Below are 23084 nucleotides of genomic sequence, written 5' to 3' on the forward strand. Positions count from 1 at the left end.
CTACCGGGACTAACAGTGAGTCTTGTGAGGTAGAGGTCTGTCTCATAGATGGTTTAGTGAGTGAGAACTTAAAGGATTGAATAGTAGCATCCAATTCTTTAACAGATGCGATTATGTCGCTGCAAGTGGCAGACGCTTCCTCCTTCACTAATGAGTCAATACATGTTTGACAAAGCTTTTTTCCAGCCTTCAGGTAGTTTAGACTTCCATGAAGGACATTTTTTTATTCCCAGGATCAGAGCTTTTGGCCTGCCATAAGGGAAAAGAAAAAGGAAAAAAAGACACAAACCATCCATGTGAGTCAGCCTGAAAACCCAACAAGATGCTCACCACAGGAGCACAGTGAGATATCCACTACTCTTGTGCCCAAACAGGCCCCTGCCACCAGGGGGGAAAAACACTCACACCCCCCCCCTAAGGGAGAAGAGAGCTAGAGAGAGACCTAATAGTAAAATGAGGGTAGAACCTCAGTCTACCCCTTACCTGGGCCTTGCTGGTGCCAGTTCCACTCGCTGCGGATCCTGCGTCCATGTTGAGGCAGCAGCGTTATTTATAATAAAAAAGTCGTCCGGAAGCTTCAGACTTATTCTCAACCTGAAGCCGCTGAACAGATCAGTCCTATATAAAAAAATTCTGTATGGACTCAATCTTCACGCACAAAAATCTTGACAAAAGAGTGCTTTATGGCCAACGAGGCACCAGACCTGTTCCTCCCTTGTCCCTCAGCGCTTCCCGGCGGAAATGACGTCCATGCCCTGCGCCCGCTCGTAGGATGCTGTCCCCTTCCGGTTACCTCACTTCCGGGGGAAGCAGCCTGACTGACCTTCCCAAGATGGCGGCGGCGTCTGGCTGCCGCACTGGAAAAAAGATGTCCGCGCCGTCTACCTTGCCCAGGGGCAGTATCCCGGAGTAGTCCCTGGCTCCACTGATCAGGGAGAAGGAGCCCATGCACAAGGCACTCTCTGTCTAGTGAATGGGAGGAATAGACTGAGGTAAGAAAAAAAAAAAGAGATTTTTAATACAGCTTACCTGTAAAATCTTTTTCTTGGAGTACATCACGGGACACAGAGCGGCATATTCATTACTATATGGGTTATATGGAGTACCTTCAGGTGATGGACACTGGCAATCTCAAACAGGAAATGCCCCTCCCTATATAACCCCCTCCCATAGGAGGAGTACCTCAGTTTTGTAGCAAGCAGTATGCCTCCCAAAATGGTCCCCAAAAGAGGGGTGGGAGCTCTGTGTCCCGTGATGTACTCCAAGAAAAAGATTTTACAGGTAAGCTGTATTAAAATCTCTTTTTCTTTATCGTACATCACGGGACACAGAGCGGCATATTCATTACTATATGGGATGTCCCAAAGCAATGCTTACAATGAGGGGAGGGAGAACATCTCCAAAGACAAAAGGATTTAATTTAGAGATATACTCAAATCATAATAAATCCAACTTAGTTGAGAAAAATAATTTTAAATTTTAAATTTAACTCAAAAAGGGAGCCCCCGGAATCCGAGGGTCTCAAACTGCAGCCTGCAGCACTGCCTGCCCAAAGGCTGTATCAGTATTCCTTCTTACATCCAACTGGTAGAACTTTGTAAACGTGTGGACTGAAGACCAGGTTGCCGCCTTGCAAACTTGAGCCATAGAGATCTGGTGGTGTGCTGCCCAGGAGGCGCCCATGGCCCTAGTAGAATGAGCCTTTAATAACGGAGGAGGCAACCCCTTCAAGCCGTAGGCCTGAGTGATTAACTGTCTAATCCACCTTGAGATGGTGGATTTTGCAGCTGCCTGCCCCTTCTTGGGCCCATCCGGTAAAATGAACAACACATCTGTTTTCCGGATCTTTTCTGTAGCTTTAAGATAGGCCTTCATGGCCCTGACAATATCCAAGGTATGCAGCAACCCTTCCTTTCTGGAAGTAGGTTTAGGAAAGAAGGATGGTAATACCAAATCCTGGTTTAGATGAAAACTGGATATAACCTTCGGTAGGAAGGAAGGATGAGGGCGGAGAACGACCTTGTCCTTATGCAAAATAAGATATGGTTCCTTACAGGATAAGGCTGCCAGTTCCGATACTCTTCTGGCGGAAACTATGGCGACCAAAAATACTAACTTCCTTGTCAGTAGAACCAAAGGAATTTCAGCCAACGGCTCAAAAGGTTGTTTCTGTAAACTTGACAGAACAAGATTTAAATCCCATGGACAAAGCGGGGATTTAACTGGAGGATTAATACGCAAGACCCCTTGAATGAAGGTCTTAACTAGCGAGTGGGTGGCCAGCGGCCGCTGAAACCACACTGACAAAGCTGAAATCTGTCCCTTGATTGTGCTTAATGCCAGTCCTTTATCCACTCCTAGCTGGAGAAAACTTAATACTCTATGGATGGTAAATTTGCGAGGAAGCCATCGCTTGGACACACCAGCCTACATAGGCCTTCCAGACCCTGTAATAAATCACCCTAGAGACCGGTTTCCTGGCTCTGATTAGGGTAGAGATTACTTTCTGAGACAGACCTCTACCCCTGAGAATCAGGGATTCAGCTTCCAGGCCGTCAAATTTAGATGCCGTAAGGCAGGGTGGAGGATCGGACCTTGCGATAGCAGGTCTGGCCGTAGAGGTAGAGTCCAAGGGTCTCCCACTACCATCTTCAGGATTAGTGAATACCATGCCCTTCTGGGCCATGCTGGAGCTACCAGGATAACTGGTATGTGCTCCACCCTGATCCTGCGCAGCAGGCGGGGTAGTAACTGGATCGGGGGAAATGCATAAAGAAGTTTGAACTGATACCAAGGGCAAACCAGCGCATCGGTTCCGCAGGCCATCGGATCCCTTGAGCGGGATATGAACCTGTCTAGCTTCTTGTTGAGTCTCGATGCCATGACATCCACGTCCGGCACTCCCCATCTCTGGCAGAGTGTCTGAAAGACCTGTGGATGTAGAGACCATTCCCCCGGCAACAGAGTCTGGCGACTTAAGAAGTCCGCCTGAAGGTTGTCCACTCCTGGGATAAATATTGCCGATATGCAGGGCACATGAGCCTTTGCCCATAGGAGAATCAAGCTCACCTCTCTCTGGGTGGCTTGACTCCTGGTTCCCCCTTGGTGATTTATGTATGCCACGGCCGTGGCATTGTCTGATTGAATTCTCACCGGGAACCCCTGCAATTTGGACGTCCAAGCCCTGAGGGCTAGTCGAGCAGCTCTGAGCTCCAAGATGTTGATGGGCAACTGCCTCTCTGGCTTTGCCCAAGTACCCTGGCGAGTGCAACCATCCAAAATTGCTCCCCAGCCCGTCAGGCTGGCGTCTGTGGTTACTATCTTCCAAGCCAATGGGCTGAAAGACTTCCCCTTCAGAAGATTCTGAGGGTCTAACCACCAACACAGACTTTGTCGGACTCTTGATGAGAGCGGCAAAGGGAAATCCAGGGCCTGTGGCCTCCTGCTCCATGCTGACAGGATGGCTGCCTGCAGGATGCGAGTGTGGCTCTGGGCGTACGGTACCGCCTCGAATGTGGCCACCATCTTGCCTAGTAACCGCATACATAGGCGAATAGTCGGTTCTTTCTTGCTTAGAACCAGTAGGATTAATTCCTTGATGGCCTTGACCTTCATCAGAGGTAGAAACACCCTTTGTTGTTCTGTGTCTAACCTCATGCCGAGATATTCCAACTGCCTTGTGGGCTGGAATGCTGACTTTTCTCGATTTAGGACCCAGCCGAACCTCTCGAGGTATTGGACCGTGAGGGCCACTGCTCGTTCCAAGCCAGGAGACGAGTGATCTATGACTAGGAGGTCGTCCAGGTACGCTAGGATCGTGACCCCTTGGATCCTTAGCTTGGCTAGGATTGGAGCTAGGACCTTCGTGAACACCCGGGGGGCCGTAGCCAACCCAAAGGGAAGCGCCACGAATTGGAAATGACGCGAAGCCACCATAAAGCGTAGATATCTTTGATGTGGCTGATAAATTGGAACATGAAGGTAGGCATCCTTTATGTCTATGGACGCCATGAAGTCGTCCTTTTGGAGTGTGGCAGCTGCGGACCGCACGGATTCCATCCGAAATGAGCGGACCTTTAGGTATGCATTTACCATCTTTAGGTCCAAAATTGGCCTGACATCTCCATTGGGTTTTGGGATGATGAATAGGTTGGAGTAGAAACCCAGCCCTTGTTCTAGGACTGGTACCTCTACTATTACTTCCTGGGAGAGTAGATGATTTAATGCCGTCATTAATGCGGCTCCCTTCTCCGGATCGTTTGGAATCCTTGACTCCTGGAAATGAGGAGGAGGAAACCTTAGGAAGTCTAATTTGTAGCCCGTGGCCACGGAAGACCGTACCCATTTGTCGGGAATGCTGGCTTCCCAAACCTCTGAAAAGAGACGCAGCCTTCCCCCCACCTTCGTGGGTGGGGGCGCCCCTTCATAAGGTCGGCTTGGGGGCTGGTTTTGCTGGTTTGCGAAACCACTGCTTCTTGCCTCTAGCAGCCTGTCCCTGCGATTTGCTGTTGAAGCTAAAGTTTGATCTCGCAGGAGGCCGTCGATACTGTTTGGCATTAGAGGGCCCCTGCCCAGGGGAGTACTGTCGTTTAAACGCAGACCCCTGAAATTTCTTCTTGGTTGGCAAAAGAGTACTTTTGCCGCTTGAAATGGTCTGAATGTATTTATCCAGGTCTTCTCCGAAGAGTCGTCCTCCATGGAAGGGGAACCCTACCAGGAGCTTCTTGCATGGGGGCTCGGCCTCCCAGCTCTTTAACCATAAGAGTCTTCTCATATGGATAAGGGATAACGATAAACGTGACGCTTGCTGGATAGAATCCTTAATCGCATCTACCGTAAAGCGTATGGCCCTAGGGACATCAGAAAATTCTTCTGCCTGCTGGGCAGGAATAAGTTTAAGCATCTGCTTAGTTTGATCCGATAATGCTTGTGCAACCCCAATCGCAGCCACAGCTGGCTGCACTACTGCCCCTGCAGTAGTGAAGGAGTTTTTAAGTAGTGCTTCCAAGCGTTTATCAACCGGATCCTTGAACACCTGTATGTTTTCTACAGGGCATGTTAAAGATTTGTTAACACATGAGATGGCTGCGTCCACCGCAGGGGTTGCCCATCTCTTGGAAAATGTATCTTCCATAGGATATAAGGCAGAGAATCTTTTAGGTGGTAAAAAGATTCTATCTGGCTTGCTCCAATCTTGGAACAAAACTTCCTCTAGCAGAGGATGGATCGGAAAAACTGCGTTGTTTTGAGGCGCCCTTAGTGAGCCCAAAGCTGAAACAGTCGATACTTGGAGATCTGGTACTGGCAAGTTGAATGCACTATGGACCAAGTCCGTTAAGGCTTGAACCCACCAGCTCTCCCCTTGGGAGACTGCCCCAGACTCCCCTGTATCCGGATCCTCGATCCCCGAACCTGCTTGGTCCTTGTCCAAGAGGTCGTCCAATTCCCCTGTGGAAAGGACCTCCTCCTCTGAGGGTCCACGCTCGGGCGACGGAGATCTATTCCGTTTTCTGCCCCGCATAGCCATGGCTATCATTTTTTCCATTCTCTTTTCCATCTCCTTTAAAGAGGTGGACAATACCTCGTCCGTGACCACCCTAGGGTTGGACTGACCCGAGTCAGCTCCAGCCCCAGACCCCGATGGCCCCAAGGCTCCCTCTCGGGAAAGCAGCGGCATAACTTTGTCCGAGACCTCAGACTCTCTGGGGGAATCCCCACCTCTTGTACCCTCTGACCCGGATGCCATGGTACAATACCGAGGTACGCCTGCTAACTTATCGGTGTTTGGAACTATAAATAGTTATTGCCCAAAAACCCGTTTGGGGGATAAAAAATGCTTTCTCTCCCTTTAATGGATTTTTTCTTTTTTTTTTTTTTTTTTAAACCCAAGAGAGAAAAAACATTCTGTCCCCCTTAGTAGTATTGCCAAAAAAAAACTGCTGAGATAGAAAAGAACAGCCTATTTCTAGGCTCCAAGACAGTCTTATGAAGACTAATATCTTTTCTGGCCACTGTGTGTCCTCGGCGACCCGTGCTGCCGCTCTGGTCTCTTCCTCCTCAGTTCCAGCATAGACTGAGCTGATGGAACGAAACCTACTGACCCGCCCTTCCCCCCTCAGCTAACGGCGCGAAATTGCGCCCATAACACGGGGACGCGCGCGCGCCCGCCGACGGGGGGGGTGGAGGGAAGGGAGCCCACAAGGAGGCCAGCGTTTGCCTGTCATCCAGGCTAGGAGGAAGAACCGATGCAGCATCGCCTGGAGGCTTGCAGGTAAGCACAGCTCTTTTGAACACACACACACAGCCTCTCAATGCTTTTCAATACTACCAGGGAGGTCACCTCTTATGGGGAAATAACACATAGAGCCATCCTATCTTTAAGATATGTGACTTACTTTGCCAGATGCAGCGCATAACTTTAGGCATGTCCCCTGTGACCCCCCAGAAAAACCTGCTAAGAACCAAGTTCCGCAAGTTTCCCCTCACTTACCTGCTCCATGCCGCAGGACTTTGCCAAGCAAGAGGCCCAATCTTCCCCCATCTCCGTGGGGCGTCTAGACCTTCAGGCCCTGGGTTCCTATGAAGGATCCACTGTCCTGGGCCCATATAGCACTCTGGCAACAGAAACATTAGGCCCCCAAAGGTTTCTAAGTTCTGGGCCCAGGGTCCAGCTCTCTAAAAAGAAAAGCATTATGGGCTATACCCCAATGGTTTGGGGTCCGGTTACTGACCACTTTAGCGCTGAGGCCTTTGGACAGAACCGGTTAGCTCACTTAATCCCAAGGATGTGGAGGCAAGCTAAACCATGACCAACACCTAAGACACTGGCGTAAAAACTGAGGTACTCCTCCTATGGGAGGGGGTTATATAGGGAGGGGCATTTCCTGTTTGATATTGCCAGTGTCCATCACCTGAAGGTACTCCATATAACCCATATAGTAATGAATATGCCGCTCTGTGTCCTGTGATGTACGATAAAGAAAAAGATGGAGTAGGTAGCACCTAGAGAGCTCCTAACCCCCACATGTGTTCTCACCGGAGGAAACACAAAAACTGATAAGTGGAAGGAGCCTCCCTTTTAAGAAGTTTGGTGGAGGTGTGTTTCCTGTCAAGTGGGTGGAGCCACGCTCTCAAGGTGCTGTCCTGAAAGCCGATAAGGGAAATAGAGAAAATATTCCTCCACATCTCCCAGGATCTCCCGTGTCAGTTTCATCAGCCTGCTGGACCTTGTTCCCCCTGATGATTTAGGTAGGATACAGCTACTGCGTTGTCCAAAAAGATCTGTACTTCGCTTCCTTGGACCTGGTCTCTGAAAAAGTTTAGTGCTTTTCCGACCGCTAACAGCTCCCTGAAATTGGAGGAAGCTTTGCTCTTCCCCCTGGTCCCAAGGACCCTGGGATGAAGAGATCTCCCATATGAGCACCCAGCCCCACGCACTTGCGTCCGTAGTCAGAATCAACGGATTCTGTTGGGTCCAGGACCATCCTCCCGACAGGTTGTCTGTGTTGAGCCACCAGTCTAGGGAGTTCCTTGTCTCTTCTGAAAGGGACACATATGTTCAGGGATTTTCTTCTCCCATCCCAGGAGGAGAGAAGGGGTCCCTGGAGTCTCTCCGGGAATGGACCCGAGCCCAGTGAACCAGGGATGCAGGATGACATGAGCCCCAGCACTCTCCATGGCCTCTCTGGTACCAAGCAGAGCAGACACTGCTCTTTAAACTTTTGTGATCTTTTCTTGAGGCAGAAAGATCCTTTGGTTCACTGAGTCTACCCGGTACCCTAGAAACACCTTGGATTGTGCGGGATCTAGGGAGGATTTCTCTCTGGTGATTAGCCACCCCAGATATTTTAAAGTGGACAGCACTTTGTCTTGGTCTGCCTGGAGCTGTTCAAGGGCCGGACTGAAAATAAGCATGTCGTCCAAATATGGGATCAAGGCCATCACCTGGAGTTGTAGAAAAGACACCACCTCGGCACGAACTTTGGTGAAAACTCTTGGACCGGCCGCTGAGAGTCGAACTGCCAGGGGAGAGGGGAGAGTCTTGAACTGCCAGTGTCGGACGCCCTGATTCGTCTGCACTGCAAACCTCGGGAACTTCTGATGTTTTGGGGGAAATGGGGACATGCAAGTAAGCATGCTTTAAGTCCAACGTTATCATAAAGACTCCCCTCCTGGAGGTGTCTGACCGTGTAGATACTCTCCATCTGGATCTTTTTATACACTAGGTACCAATTTAGCTTTTGTAGATTTATGATCAGCCGGAATTTGCCGGATGGTTTTGGCACCACAAATATGTGGGAATAAAACCCCTGGCCGATCTGATCTACGGGAACAGAAATGATGACCTCCTGGTTCCACTAGTTCGGACACTCCCCAAACGGCCCCTTGCTTTCAATGGATCTTTGGGGAGATGGGTAAGGATAAAGTTTGGGGGAGGGGGGAGACAAACGCTAGTTTGTATCCCTCCCTTATCAAGTTTAAAATTTAAGGACTCAGTGATATTTTCCCATTGGGGGAGGAATCGTGATATTTTCCCATTGGGGGAGGAACCATGAGAGCCTTCCGCCAACCTTTATGTTGGTATCATTTGGACTCCTTGTTGGAAGTACCGGCCCCGGAAAAAAGGATTCCACCTTTTTCCTTGCCTACCAAATGCCGACTTTTTCCTCGGCTCCTTCTTCCCCTTGAAACGGTCTTTAGAAGGGGGGCCTTGAAAAATAGCATTTTTTGTACTCACTGTAAAATCCTTTTCTCTGACGTCCATGGACGGACACAGCTCCTTAAGTCCTGACAAGTGGGTTATGTTCCCTGTTTACAGGAGAGGACTAGGCATAAACATGTTAAATGGTTAAATACATGTTACATTAACAGAGTTAAACAGCCCAGCCCAGGGGGTGGTCCCTCCAGACATAACCCTCCTCACTGCAGCATGCAGCCTCAGTTCGTAACAAGCAGTACAAACCTAAAAAGGAGGGGTGGGAGCTGTGTCCGTCCATGAACGTCAGAGAAAAGGATTTTACGATGAGTACAAAAAATCCTATTTTCTCTTATCGTCCATGTACGGACACAGCTCCTTAAGTCTTGACAAGTGGGACGTCCCCAAGCAGTGTCAAAACGAGGGGTGGGAAATATATCAGTAAAACCAATTTTAACTTCACCCCAAAACAAGCAAAGCTCCTCAAACGGAGGAGATACAACTTTAAACGGCCTGTGAGGCTGTGAACGGACGACCAAGTCGCCGCCTCGCACACCTGAGACCGACGCATGTTGTCGGAACGGAAAAGGGGGGCCCGCCCCTAAGAACACAGGCCTGTGTGACAGCCTACCTGATCCACCGAGAAATGGTGGGCAACGAGATTGTCAGTCCCCTTTTGTGGACCAGACACCAACACTAAAGAGTCAGATCTTCCGAAACGGAGCCGTAGCAGGCTAGTATACCCGCAAAGTGCGTACCACGCCTAAAGTATGAAAGGCAACCTCCGTAGGATGCCGCGGCCGAGAACAGAAGGATGTGAGAAACAATGTCCTTATTCTGGCGAAAAAGCAGAAACCACCTTCGGAAGAAGGGAAGGTCGGACGCACCACCACCTAAGGCTATGAAGGATCAAACATGGCGGCTTGCAAGACAAGAGCGCCAACTCAGAAACCCCTCCAACAGAGGTAAAAGCCACTTAAAGGGGCCACTTCTGAGATAGTGTCAAGAGAAAATCTCTCTGATGTTTCCAAAAGGAAGATTCCCGAAGAACCGAGAGCGCCAGAGTCAAAACTCATGGGGGAAAAGATGGGCCAAGGGGGGGGGGGGAGGTATAGGCCAAGCCCCCTCCACAAAAAAGGTACCCACCAGGGAACAGCTGCAAAAAGGCCACTGAAAGAACACAGCCAAGGCTGAAATCTGCCCCCAAACGGTGCTCTAAGATAATTTTTTGATCCACCAAGCTGTAAAAACAGCAGGCCGATGGACCCAGAGTACGTCCGTGGACGTCAATCCATCTCCTTGCACCCAGAGATGTAGGTCCGCCAGACGCGACGGTAGGTTCACCGGAAGAAGACTACCGTGCCCTCAGCACTGCTGAGGTGACCGAGACGGACAGACCCTGGTCCCTTAAAGTCTGGCTTCCAATAGCCCTGTTGAGCAAGTCAGTGACTGTACAACAGGAGGAAGTATGGGACCTCGAGACAGAAGGACCTCCTGCCCTGGCTACCGCCAGGGTACCTCCGCTACCAGGCGGCCGAAATCGGCGCACCCAGGATCTGGAGCTATTAAAATCGTCGGGATTTCTTAGCCTCCACTCTGGAGCAGCCGGGGAAGCCACTACAATGGGGGAAAGGCATAAAGTCGCCGAGACAGACCCCACAGGGCCACCAGCGCAACTTGCGCGTCTGTACCAGATCGATAGATCTGGCCACTAACCTTGATACCCCTGAGGCTGAGACGAGTGGCTAGGAGATCCATGCCCTGCGAGGCTCAGCTCCTGCCAGGGAGTTGACTCCATGTGCCAAGACCAGTTGTCCCGATTCAACATCAGGCGACTCCAGTAGCCCGCCTGCCGGCATACCTGATGGTAGCCCGAAGCCACCGGCGTGGCGTTGTCAGGTTGAATCAAGATCGGACGACCTTGCAACCCCCTCGACCATGAGGAGAGGCATAGCCTGACCGCCCACAGTACTAGGGCAAGTAACGGTAGACGAGGTCTACAGCACCTGGTATTTCCGGACGGACTCCCACCCAGGTGCTAACCAGGCCCGAGCTTGGGCAGTTACCGAGATCCGACTAGAATGGGCGCATATAGGTCTGTGTGGTCGTAGCTCCACTCAAGGTCCAGCGCCTCTGGGCCTACCGGACCCCCCAGACACCCTCACAACCCTAGAGGTTGGCGTCCGTTGTAATCTCCACAGAAAGGAAGAAACCACCTCCCGGACCAAAAAGTCCGGGATCCCAGCCACCAATTCAGAGAGACACTGACTAGGTGGCGTACCTGAATCTGATGATTCAGAGACCAGAGATTCGTACCACTCGGACCGCATTTCCTCTGGAAAAAACACGAGCGTGGAACTGGGCATACGGTACCGCCTCGGAGGAGGCTACCCACAGACCTAGAATTTGCTTGCAAACGGAGAGACCAATTGCGTGATGTCAATAATCACCACCGACTGAAGAGTCTGCAAGTTCTCCAGGGAGAAAAAAAGACATTTGCCACCGAGGAGTCCGGAAGTCGTAGGCACTCCAAACTGAGTCGGAACCAGAGCCGACTCCAAATGTTTAACTGTGTAACACCCACCCGAATTCACGGAGGGTCCGAAAAGACAGACACAACCTCTGAGTCAGGAAGTCGTCTAAGTAGCCACGACGGCAAAGCCTCGCTGTCCCAACAAGGATAGGCTAAGTGCAAAACTCCTTGGTGAAAATCATTGGTGCTGGCGCCAGTTCAAAAAGAAGGCCCACAACTGACCGTGGGCATTCCCATCGCGAGGCACAGAAAAACTCTATGACTTGCGCTAAGTGGAACAAGCATGTATGCGTCCTTTTGTCCAAGGACGCCAGAAAGTCCCCCGGATGGAGGGCAGCTAAAACCTATATAGGTAGCAGCCCCATGGTGGGTCGTACCTATGACCTTCTGCACCGAAGTGCAAGTGGCTAACCCACTGAACGAATGGATTCCGAGCGGACCTACCCATCATTCACCAAGGCCTTTAGGTCCTTGAAGCCCAAAATCGGATGGACCATGCCCATCCTTGGGACCGAGAGCAGGTGGATAGAGTCCCTCAAACCACTAGTCCTGCGGAAAAGATAAAATCACACCGCAGCTTAGCAAGTCCCATACTGCTCAAAGGCAGACCGAGCCGGGAGAGGGAGACACGAGGGAAGAAAACTGTTTGGTGGATCGGAAGGGACCCTATCTAGTACCCCAAAGATACCACCTCGCAGACCCACTGTCGGAGAGCAGGGAGGTTCACCGAGCTGTTAACAGCAAAGGCGACCCCCCACTTCAGAGACGGGCAGGGGAAGCTACATACATTAGCGGGTTCGGGTGCCGGCGCAATTGGCTTACGCACCCAGGGACGGATCAGCCCCCAAACTGAGCTCTTGTCGGCCCAGGAGGTTGGCCCGCGACCCCTGACTGACGGAAAAAGACCGCTTTGGAAAAGGAAGGACCCGGCCCACGGCAGGGCCCCTTCCCCCTGGAAGCCTGAGGGAGGAGAGCGCTCTTCCCTCCAGCGACATCCTTGATAATGTCAACCAGCGAGGACCCAAAGGTCTCCCACCCAAAAAGGGTAAACCAGTCAGGGCGTATGTTAGAGGCCTGGCCAGCAGACCAGCATTCCAACCAGAGAAGGCGCCATCTCAGAAACCAAAGCCCTGGATATCAAGGGCGCGGTATCCAGTGAAACATCACAGACATATACAGGGCCCTGGACCCCAGGTCCGTTAGCCCAACAACTTCGGGAGAGAGTCGGCGCTCCTCCACTGTATGGTTCAAAATGCTCACTCAGTGAGCGACTGGGATCCAGAGTAGTGGCCACGATAGGCCGCAAGACAGACCCCAGCATGATAGACATGGAACGGGTCAGAACTTCGGATCTTCTCAGTCAAATCCATACAAGCGGGGGTGTCCCGCAATAGGGGGGGTGGTCACCTTTACATGACCCCCGGAGGGTCCACCACCGGAGAAGCCCACTCTCTTAAAAGGCTCCCCTCAAGGGGCACCAAGTCGCCAGGCGGTGAGGGACTACAAAAGCCTTCAGTGGCTTTTCTCATTCCGCGTTTTTAAAAATTAGCAAGAAAGGGCACAGAAGGAAAACCTACACAGAGCGGTCTGATTTGTGTGATCCCAAAAAGACCGAGCCCTCAGCGGAAACCCAGCTGCACTATCCAGCTACAGGGAGTCCCGTACAGCAGTGAAAAGCGCACCTCTAAGTGCCTTATCCTGCACCCCCAGGTATCTGGTCCATGGCTCCATCTGTGACAGAGCATTCCCCAGGGGATAAGAGGGGGGGGGGGGCACTCCTTTGACCCCTGCCCATCCGCAGTCGCCCACCCTGGCACCAAGGTGTCCAGGACAAACAGTAAAAAAATATCTGTGGGATCCCAGGTGGGGAAGGACCAGATACTGACCCCAATAGAGCAACACATACACATAGTGTGTATGTATAAAATGCCATTGATTTACAGAAGCTCCAATGCCCTATGCAGGGCAACTCACCTTTCGCTGCGCTGGTCGGGGTATCCCAGGGGACTCACCGAGGAGGAGACTGCCCAGCGCGCCATCCGCCCACAGCACACGGCGTGTGGGGAGGAAAAAATACTGTGAGGAGACTGCGGCATCCGAGGGACCTGTGTGTACCGTAGGATTCAGAACTAGGGGTCAGCCAAGATGGCCGCCGAACGTCCTCGGAGCGCGGCTACTGCAAAATGGCCGCCAATGGGAGTTTTCAATGCAATTGAAAACCACCCCAAAAACGGTGCCAGAGCCGGCCGAATGGCGTCAAAACTCAGCATTTAAACAGCAAAAGCCTCAAAGGCTTTTAAAAGTGTAAAAATAAAAAATAAAATAAAAAAATATACACAGAAACCTCACAGAAAAACTCAGGCCAGACCCAGTCCCCTCAGGGAGGGCCCCCCCCCCCCCGACAGCGGCAAATGTTTGCAATGCAGCAGAGGGAAAGGAGCAGGGGAGGGAGGAGAAAATGCCCCCCAAACCCCAGGAATGCTCAGCTGTACCAACCCACCTAAGCGGGAGGGACTGTACTTGCCTCAGAGCGAGCATTCGCTGACGCATTCCTGACAGAACTACAACCGCAATGGAGGTAGCTGTCGGCCCGGTCCACTGTGAGTGAGACAACACCACAGCCCAGTCATATGTGGACCTCGGAGCAAAGCTCACCGGCCACCTCAGGAGTCATGAGGTATGACGTGGCAGACCAAGCCCCAAAGGTGTGCCCGCGCATGCTGGTCGGACTGAGAAGACTACAAGGATCTATAATATCCAGCCTGTCTCTCAGCCGACAGTTGAAAGAAGATTCTTTAAGAAAAAATTTAAAGAAAAGAAAATAAAGAAGATTTCTCCTCAAGGCGCTGGGCCCAAAGGGAGCCATACGTCCATCTCTGCTAGGCAGAACGAAACTGAGGCTGCATGCTGCAGTGAGGAGGGTTATGTCTGGAGGGACCGCCCCCTAAGCGGGGCTGTTCAACTCTGTTAATGTAACATGTATTTAACCATTTAACATGTTTCTGCCTAGTCCTCTCCTGTAAACAGGGAACATAACCCACTTGTCAAGACTTAAGGAGCTGTGTCCGTCCATGGACGATAAGAGAAAAATGTTTTTCCTTTATCCTTCTTGGGCTTTGCAGGAAATTTGCCTTTTTCTGTGGAATGAGATAGTAACTGTACTAGGTCTGATCGGAAAAGCACAGATCCTTCAAAGAGTATACCGCAAAGACGAGACTTGGATGTGAAATCTCCATCCCTCGTCTTTACCCAAAGGGCTCTCCTAGCTAAATTTAGAAGGGCTGCCGACATGGTGGTTGTTCTAACCGTCTCTACCGCGGTGTCTGCCAAATAAGCTACTGCCTTCCCAACCACTTCGAGAGAATCTACCACCTCCTTAGATTTACTCTGGGCCCATAACAGCAGCGTTGGCATCCCAGGCTCTACGTAGCAAGGTTTCAGATTTCTTGTCCATCAGATCCCGAAAACACTCCTGGAATGTTCGAAGGACAGATCCGAACGTTTGGATACTTGAGCCAATAAAAGATCCAGATGCAGAACTTTAAAGAATCTGTCTTCTTCCTCAGCTTTAAAGAGGGGAACCTGCGCTTTCCAGGTTTTAAGTCTTAAAACTTTGAGCTCAGGCTCCTTCCATTCTCTTAAAATGATATCCTTAAGAGATTAGTGTACTGGGAAAGATTTGGCTTGGGCTTTTCCAAGTCCCCTGTACAGTTTATCTTGTGCTGAGACTTGAGTGGACAGTAGCTAAATGTCCTCAGGAGGTATAGATAACTGAGACCCTCCATGTCCTCAGCTGAAAAGAGATGTCCGCCAGATCTAGCCTCAGAGACTATCCTGGTCAGAATCCTCTTCTTCCTCTCGAGAACTCTGGTCGGAGGCCTCTAGCTCTTCATCGGAGTAACCTAGAGTCGGTTCCCTGGGAGGCTTCTGTAACACTTGTCAGGGTCCCTACCAGAGAGGGGGAGCTTTCCCTACCTACGGGTGCCGCCTCCTTCTCCAAACGTAGCTCTAAAGGACTGAAGGGTGGCGAGCATTGCAGACTGTAGTGCCCGGCACTCCTTCATAGCCTGCGCTGTCTCCTTTCCTGCTAATCTGTAAATGCATTTAAAGCAGAAATGTTTTGCGTGTCCCTGCGGGAGTTATTCACCACAATTCCCACAACGCTTGGATTTACTTGAGGCTTTGCCTCTAGACCTACTGGTCGTCCCCTGGGCAGGGGATTCAGTCTCTGTAAAACATAATGCAGATAATGCCCCTTAGCCATTAGGGCATCCTGTGGGGGGAAAGGGAAAATAGGGCCACCCGAATTCCCCCCGCCAGCTAAGTCACTCACCCCCTGTGGTGACTTGACGCTGGCACATGCAATCCATCCTCCTTTTCCATCCTCTGCTTCCAGCCCACCGCTGGAGTAGGATTGCCTGGTGTGACGAGATCCTTTCTCGCCCGGTTCTGCTCTCCCGACACTCCTCTGCTACCAGTGAGTCAGCTTGCAGATTGCAGCGTCTGATGGTCCAGTCATCCAAGGTTCCGGGGTCCGAACTACAGCTATGTGCCGTTCAGACCCATTAAGAACAAACACCAGGCAGGCTGTATGTAAGTTCAAACAGGACTCTTTATTTTCAAGTACACAGCACACTTTTATACAGAATTTTGGAACATCCCACTCCCAACAATCGCTTTCCTATTGGTCAATTGTAAAGTATATGCAGTCTTCACTCAAGTCCTCCTTGACCATGCAAATGAGGACTTGAAATTGTCAACAGGGATTGGTCCAATAGCTTGGATAGAAAGACTTGTGTATTGAGACAGAAGCCCCAGGGGGTAATCAATGTACACAATAACCCGGTCTACTTAACTACCTCTGAGAGGTTACATTGCTTTAGACAATAGAATGCTAATTCAATACAGCTGACAGGAGGCTTCTGACCTTTAGAACAATACAAAGTCCCTTAGCGTAAACACATACATCTTCAACCACACATAATAGATTCAATTAACCTTCAATCCCTAATTCTAGCCAGACGGACTGTCTCCGACACCCGCTCTTAACCTGCAGAACACAATAAAAGGTATTTCACAAGCTGGTTCCACTTAGCATTTCAAAAGCCTTGCATTGAATGTCCCTCTCCTGTGTAACAGATGTCAAGTAGAAACACTTTAATATCTCAAGGTCCATGGAACCTGGGTAGGATGGAGGACACAGGACCGTGAACCCCCGCTTCTTTACCGCTGCAGATTTAAAATTGCCGAGTCTAAAAAGTGTGTGTGTGTGTGTGTGTGTACACACACATATTTTAAGTGGTTTTTCACATTACTAACCCACCCCATTTAAAGCCCCAAACTTCCCCCCCCCTATCAGTGTACAACTGTATCCGAGTCCTCTGAACCCGACCACTGTGGATGCCCTAACCACATTATACTATCTAGCCAAGTGTCAAGATGGCTGCTGCCAGCAAACTACTAAAGCCTGCTGGGAGTAGTTATACGAGGATCCTTAGTTTTATTTTTAATGGTGTTCACTCTCACCTGAAGGTACCCAAAATCCAGTTGTCTCTAAATCTACCAGTGTCCAGTACTGTATAAGCAAGCATTTTTTATTCTTAGATTTCACAGCTGCTTATAGACAAAAAGGAGCTTGTCAAGGTTGAGAAGATTATGTTGCAGTTAAACAAAGTTAGCATGTACTGCATCAATAAGCAAGCTCACTAACATATGGCATTAAAGTGGTTGTAAACCCACTCCGACATGTTGTACCTACAGGTAAGATTAAGGCTTGCCTGTAGGTGTTTGCAATATCTCCTAAACCTACACAGTTTAGGAGATATTTGCCACAAAGAATGCGCCATCGTCTACGGTGCATGTGCGCCGTAAACCGCGCAGGCACCCTGAGAATGTCGGTTTTATCCATGGATAATACCGGCTTTGACGGCGCATGCGCAGAGTGATGTTATCGCGCTCCGGCCAGTAAAATTCCGGAGAGATGTCTGCGGCCTGAGGGGGAGACTAGGATGGCTTCGGGGGCTTCTGCAAGTAATGCATAATGAGCTAGTATGCTAGTCATACTAGCTCATTATGGCTTTGCGTTTCAGTTTTTTTTTTTAAATCTATTTTTGGGTTTACAACCGCTTCTAGCCTCAACATGTAGAAAGTGAATATTCCCTCTGCAGGATCCTCTTCTGCATCCACCTCACACAACTCAACCAGGTCATGAGGATCAAGCTTATATATAGTGTTGCGCAGACACCGAGACTGGTATTCATGCAGATACTAAGCATATGTTTTACTATTGGAGCATTTGCAAGAGTACTCATGCAGCTACCTTAAAGTCTGCTGACTTTATGGAGAGACGCAGGAGTAAAAAGTATTGGTACTCGGTCCTAAACTGGTCCCTGGTCATCTTCAGGCCTACAATGTGCTTTAATGTGTGAAAATAAATAAAAAGGCTCTAGCAGTGAAAGGATTAATGGGACTTTTATTTTGGGAACAGAATCCCTTTATTAAAATAAATAAAACATGTCAATCTACTAACTGCAAGCTACTAAAACTCTTAAAGGAGTTCTCTGACATAAAACTTTTAACCCCCGCTGTGCCCGGGCTGTAAAACTATACAAAATAAACTTTCACTTACCTGCCTACGATCCCCCGTTGTTCCGATATCGCCGTCCCGTTCTCAGGTCCCGGTCTCTTCCGCTTCCTGTGTGTCGGTGACTCATAGTGCGCTCAGCCTATAAGCGGCCGCGACGGGACATTGCTGCGGCCGCTGATAGGCTGAGCGCACTATGAGTCACCGACACACAGGAAGCGGAAGAGACCGGGACCGGAGAACGGGACGGCGATATCGGAACAACGGGGGATCGTAGGCAGGTAAGTGAAAGTTTATTTTGTATAGTTTTACAGCCCGGGCACAGCGGGGGTTAAAAGTTTTAGGTCAGAGAACTCCTTTAAGTTAAAAAAAAAAAAGACAAACCTCCAAACCTCACAGATCCCCAGTTCCATCCTTTCACACACATGTCCTTCTCGACCAAATCAACTTGAAAGTGAGTCTTGATGTATTCAGACAGCTTTTCGAACTCCTGAAAAAAAAAAAGAAGAAGAAAAAAAAAAAAAAAAGTTGTTTGTGTCAGGCAGACAACAGAATGTTACATGGTTATGATTTATACAATCCCATAATATTCATAGCATTCACAGTGTTGCACATACTTTGTTAACCATAGGACATCTATAGGCTGTATATGAAAGCGGCCTGAAATTTAAGTGATTAAACAGCTTGAGACTGTAGATAGAGGACTTCAGCCTGCTGAAAACGGGTCACAGGGGTGCAGAACAAACCGCACTCCTGTGATTCACTGGAGAAGTATAGCCAAATGAGCTTTGCCTGTACTTTGAGAAAAAGTCCCAGGGACTCGAGTAGAAAGCAGGGAGGCACATTCAATAATCGCCCAGGATATTTAGCTCTAGGAAGGATTAATTTATCATTTAGCCCTGCAGTGGGAAGGCTGGAGGGTTTACTTGTCAGATGGAAGCATTTGGGGGGGGCTTCGCAGCCACCAAATGCTTCCACAAAACCCAGTTCAAGTGCCCCCCAGTATGTATCCCATGCTCTGCTTGGCAATCTGTAGGCCCAGGATCAACATAACGGGTGTCGCCAGGTAGAGGCGAGCAGACACGCCCCCTCTGCTTCCCATCTTGTTTCTGACCCGGAAACATTGACAGTTTCCCCAGCCATCAAGGACAAAATAGAATGTAATGCAGTGTGATCTGCATCACATTCAGTGGAGCACAGAAGAGACATGCAGGGTCTTTTAGATCTGCATCTCATTAAAGAGAACCCGTCACCAAGAAAAAAAAAACACACACACACACACACACACCCCTTAGTTAGGAAGGAAAAGAAAAGAAAAAAAAAGGAAAAAAAAAAAAAAAAAAAAAAAAAAGAAGAAAAAAAAAAAAAAAAAAAAAAAAAAAGGCTCCAAACTTTCCAGGAAACACTGATCAATTAAGGTATGACACTTCTACCATGGCCTCAGTTGTGATTTAGAAACCTCCAGCCATGCTGAAAGACAGAATCAGAAAAACAGACAAAACAACTGTGCAATTTGCAACAAAAACCATTAGAGCCCTTTCACACTGAAAACGCCTATAGCCGAGCGTTAAAATAGCGGTAAAACGGGGGCGCATGAGCGGCGCTGATCGGGATGGACGCTTGAGGCTGTAGCTCCGCTCCACTCGGGACCCAGATCACTGCTGGAGGGCTAATACAGATCAGCTTTTTGCCCTATTTTAACACCCCTCTAGCCGCAACTCAGTAGTGCATGCCGCCGAAGAAAAAAAAAAAAGTCCCAGGGCCCGGCTCAGCACACTTTGACACACCATCTCCTCCATGCTCGGGAGCAGGACAGCATGTCACAAGATGACGCCGCCGTGGATCCAGGCCTGCTATGCCCACCGCTGCAGGCCTCGCCGCTACGTCCGTCTTCAGCATGGCAATCGGAGGCAAACCGTGAGTACCAGTCCGGTTTATCCAAGGCTGACCAAGATGCTAGCCTAGAGTCCATGTATGAAAAACTAGCCACCAAGTTCCAGACTGAACTCCATAAAACTTCCCACACGCTTTCCCAGGAGATCGCGGCCCTCGGCTCAAGAACCGATCTCCTCGAAACTAAGCATGACGAGCTGGCACTAGCTTATGGGGATCTAAGTAGGGAATATGATTCACTGTCCTCAGCATTTATTCAGATGCAGTCCCAAATTGAGGACCTGGACAATCGAAACAGACGCCATAACCTACGCTTGCGTGGGGTCCCTGAAACAGAAATGGAACTTATTCCCACTGTCATCAAACTCTTTAAATCTCTGCTGCCAAACTGTGACTTTGCTGCATTCACATGCGATCGCATCCACAGAGCTCTCAGGCCAAAGCCACCCCCAGACAAGCCCCCGAGGGATATAGTCCTTTGTATGAAGGACTTTCTCATTAAAGAGGAGATCCTAAGAGCAGCTCGCATGAAACAACGTATTGTGTTGGATGACAATGTGATTCAGATCTATCCGGACATTTCACCTGCCACCCTTGATAGACGCAGAGGCCTGAAGGAAGTCACAACGATCCTCCAGGATTCGATACAAGTGGGGATTTCCCTTCAAGCTAACCATTCCCCACAATGGCACGACGTACTCTGCAACATCTTTGCTGGAAGGGCAGGAAATTCTCGTGAAGCTGGGCCTCTTGGATGCTGCTATGATTCGCCGACCCCCCTCCACACCTAGACCTGCTCCAATCTGGCAGACGCCTCCACCTCGCAGGGATAGAAGGAGGATCAGATACGACCCTGGTGACAGAAATCTCAACTAGCCTAATACAGATGCCCCACACTGGGCTTCTCCAAGTCTCTTCTTTGGCAACTACTACATTTGTGATGGAACTATTCTATTTTCATTTTTATTATTTACCTATTGGCTCAGTTTCCATCATTCCAAAGGCTCCCCCTCTGGTGTTCGTCCCCCGGAGCCGTGTCATGTCCTCCCCACCCAGCTAAATTTGTGACCTTTTGCTCCCTTAAACAGGTGATTGAGCCATTCCCCCTCACTTGTTCGGACCTGCTGGGTTCGAGACCTAGTTGTCTCGCTTTGTTTTGGTTCTCTTATTATCAGGTTGTGTTCTTATCTACCTGATCCAATGCATATGTGTTGCATTCTGTTTTTTTGTGATTTCTTTTGTTTTATGTTTTTACTGTATTTTTTTTGGACTTTGCTTATTTTTTTCAGGTCAACTGCTTCCTATAGATACTATTGATGTCTTTCTTAAACTTGGATTATGTGCTTTACAAGTGTATGCTCTAATTGATGTTCCCTGGCTCTCCTTTACTACAGTTAGGCTCGGGAGTATGGTGGCGCCCCTGACAGGTACGGATTTAATGTTGGGTCTATGTGTGACTTATCTTTGGTCCAAAATCCCTGCTTATAGTGCATCTTCACCTTTCACATGCCAGTTTCATGTGTGTCACATAATGTGAAGGGCTTTAACTCCCCTGTTAAGCGGCGTAAGGCCTTTGACATGTATAAATCCTTAGGGGCCCAAATCCTCCTTATTCAGGAGACTCATTTTGCCCAATCCTCCCATCCTAAATTCTTTCACAGACAATTTCCTCAGGCCTTTTACTCACTTCACACCTCTAAATCTAGGGGCGCTGCCATTCTCTTGCACTCTTCTTTTCCTATGGAGGTTAAGCAGGTTGTTAGAGATCCGGAGAGTAGATATGTTATAATTAAGGGGCTAGTGAACAACAAGGAATTGACTATCGCGTGTGTCTACGCCCCTAATGATGCCCGTTTCTTTCTTTAGCTCCTTTTTTGCCATCCTGACCCGGTACCAGTCCCCGCATATGATAGTGGGTGGGGATTTTAACATGGTGGCCAATGCTAACCTGGACAGGTGTACCACCGCGATCAATGCTAAAGCCTTTCCCAAGACCTTGGCAAGATGCCTTCTGGAGCACCAATTGGTGGACACATGGAGAGCGCATAATGTGGGGGTTAGGGAGTTTACTTTTTTTATTCCCATCCCCACAATAGCTCAGCTAGGTTGGATTATATCTACGCCTCACCGGTTCTCTTGGCCAACTCTTCATCCTCCTCGATTCACCCTTGCGTTTGGTCTGACCATCAAGCGGTATCTTTTACCATGAAGTTTATGGGCTTAGCCCCTGCCCCATATTCCTGGCGGCTTAATGAAGCACTCCTGTCAGATGCTGTGGTTGAATCGGATGTTGAGAGGGCCATAGTAGAATACTTCGCACAGAATGCCATTCCTGACACCCCATTTACCACGGTCTGGGCAGCCCATAAGGCTGTGATCCGGGGAAAACTCATAGGAATTGCCTCGGCACGTAACAAACAGAATAGGCACAAAATTCTATCACTTTCTGCTGAATTAGATCTTCTTTATAAGAAGGCTGATTCATTGCACTTAGACTCAACCAGGCAGGTTATAGAACAGAAACGCCTGGAATTGGATGTTTTGCTCTCGGATAAAGTTGAGAAAGCTTTGAGATGGTCTAGGGCGCGGTTCCTGCTTCATAGCAACACGGCCTCGTCCATGTTTGCGAGAAAATTGAATCAGCAGATGCGCCCTCCACATGTCTATAAGCTAGATGTGGGGCCGGGTCGGACCTCTTCTCACCCACAGGAAGTGCTTCAGCACTTCACGCAGTTTTATTCTTCTCTATTGGCAGCAAGGCCCTCGGAGCCTTCAGTACAGGATGACCCTTGGTTCCGTGCCATCCCTATTCCTTCCCTTTCTTCCGCACAGCGTGATAAACTGAATGTGCCAGTCACACCAGAGGAGGTCCTCGGGGTTATTAAATCTCTGAAGTCAGGTTCCGCCCCTGGTCCCGACGGGTTTTCGACAATATATTATAAGAAATTTGCTGAACCACTGTCCTCAAGGTTAGTCCATTTATTTAACTTCGTTTTTCAAGGTGGTAGCTTCCCAGAAGAAATGTTGCTTGCCAACATGTCCCTGATTCCTAAACCGAATAAAAACCATGCTCTCCCCCAGAATTATAGGCCTATATCGGTTATTAATAATGACCTAATATTTTTCTCTAGAATCATGGCTGATAAGGGTCGAGATCACTCCCGCTAGCCTATCTCACCTTATCAGGTTTTATCCCCCATAGGCTTATCACGGATAATATACGCTTGGCAACGAACATTATCCAGGATGCCAACTTATTTTCCCGTAAACTTTTTCTGTTAGGTCTGGACATACACAAGGCCTTTGATAGTGTCTCCTGGAGCTATCTGTCCGCACTTTTGCCCCGCATGGGTTTCCAGGGTGAGTTTTTTCATGCTTTT

General features: G+C 49.3%; 1 protein-coding gene across 2 annotated transcripts in view; it reads right to left on the bottom strand.

The window, feature by feature from the left end:
• The window catches only part of SSRP1 (structure specific recognition protein 1), a 248430-nt gene that overhangs the window by 144101 nt on the left and 81245 nt on the right, over nucleotides 1–23084 (bottom strand). For both annotated transcript variants that reach the window (XM_040320882.1, XM_040320881.1), the window contains exon 3: nucleotides 18196–18301. In XM_040320882.1, the coding sequence (XP_040176816.1) occupies nucleotides 18196–18301 (106 nt within the window). The remainder of the gene's footprint in view (nucleotides 1–18195; nucleotides 18302–23084) is intronic.

The sequence above is a fragment of the Rana temporaria genome, chromosome 8, assembly GCF_905171775.1.
Source record: "Rana temporaria chromosome 8, aRanTem1.1, whole genome shotgun sequence".
Lineage (NCBI taxonomy): Eukaryota > Metazoa > Chordata > Amphibia > Anura > Ranidae > Rana > Rana temporaria.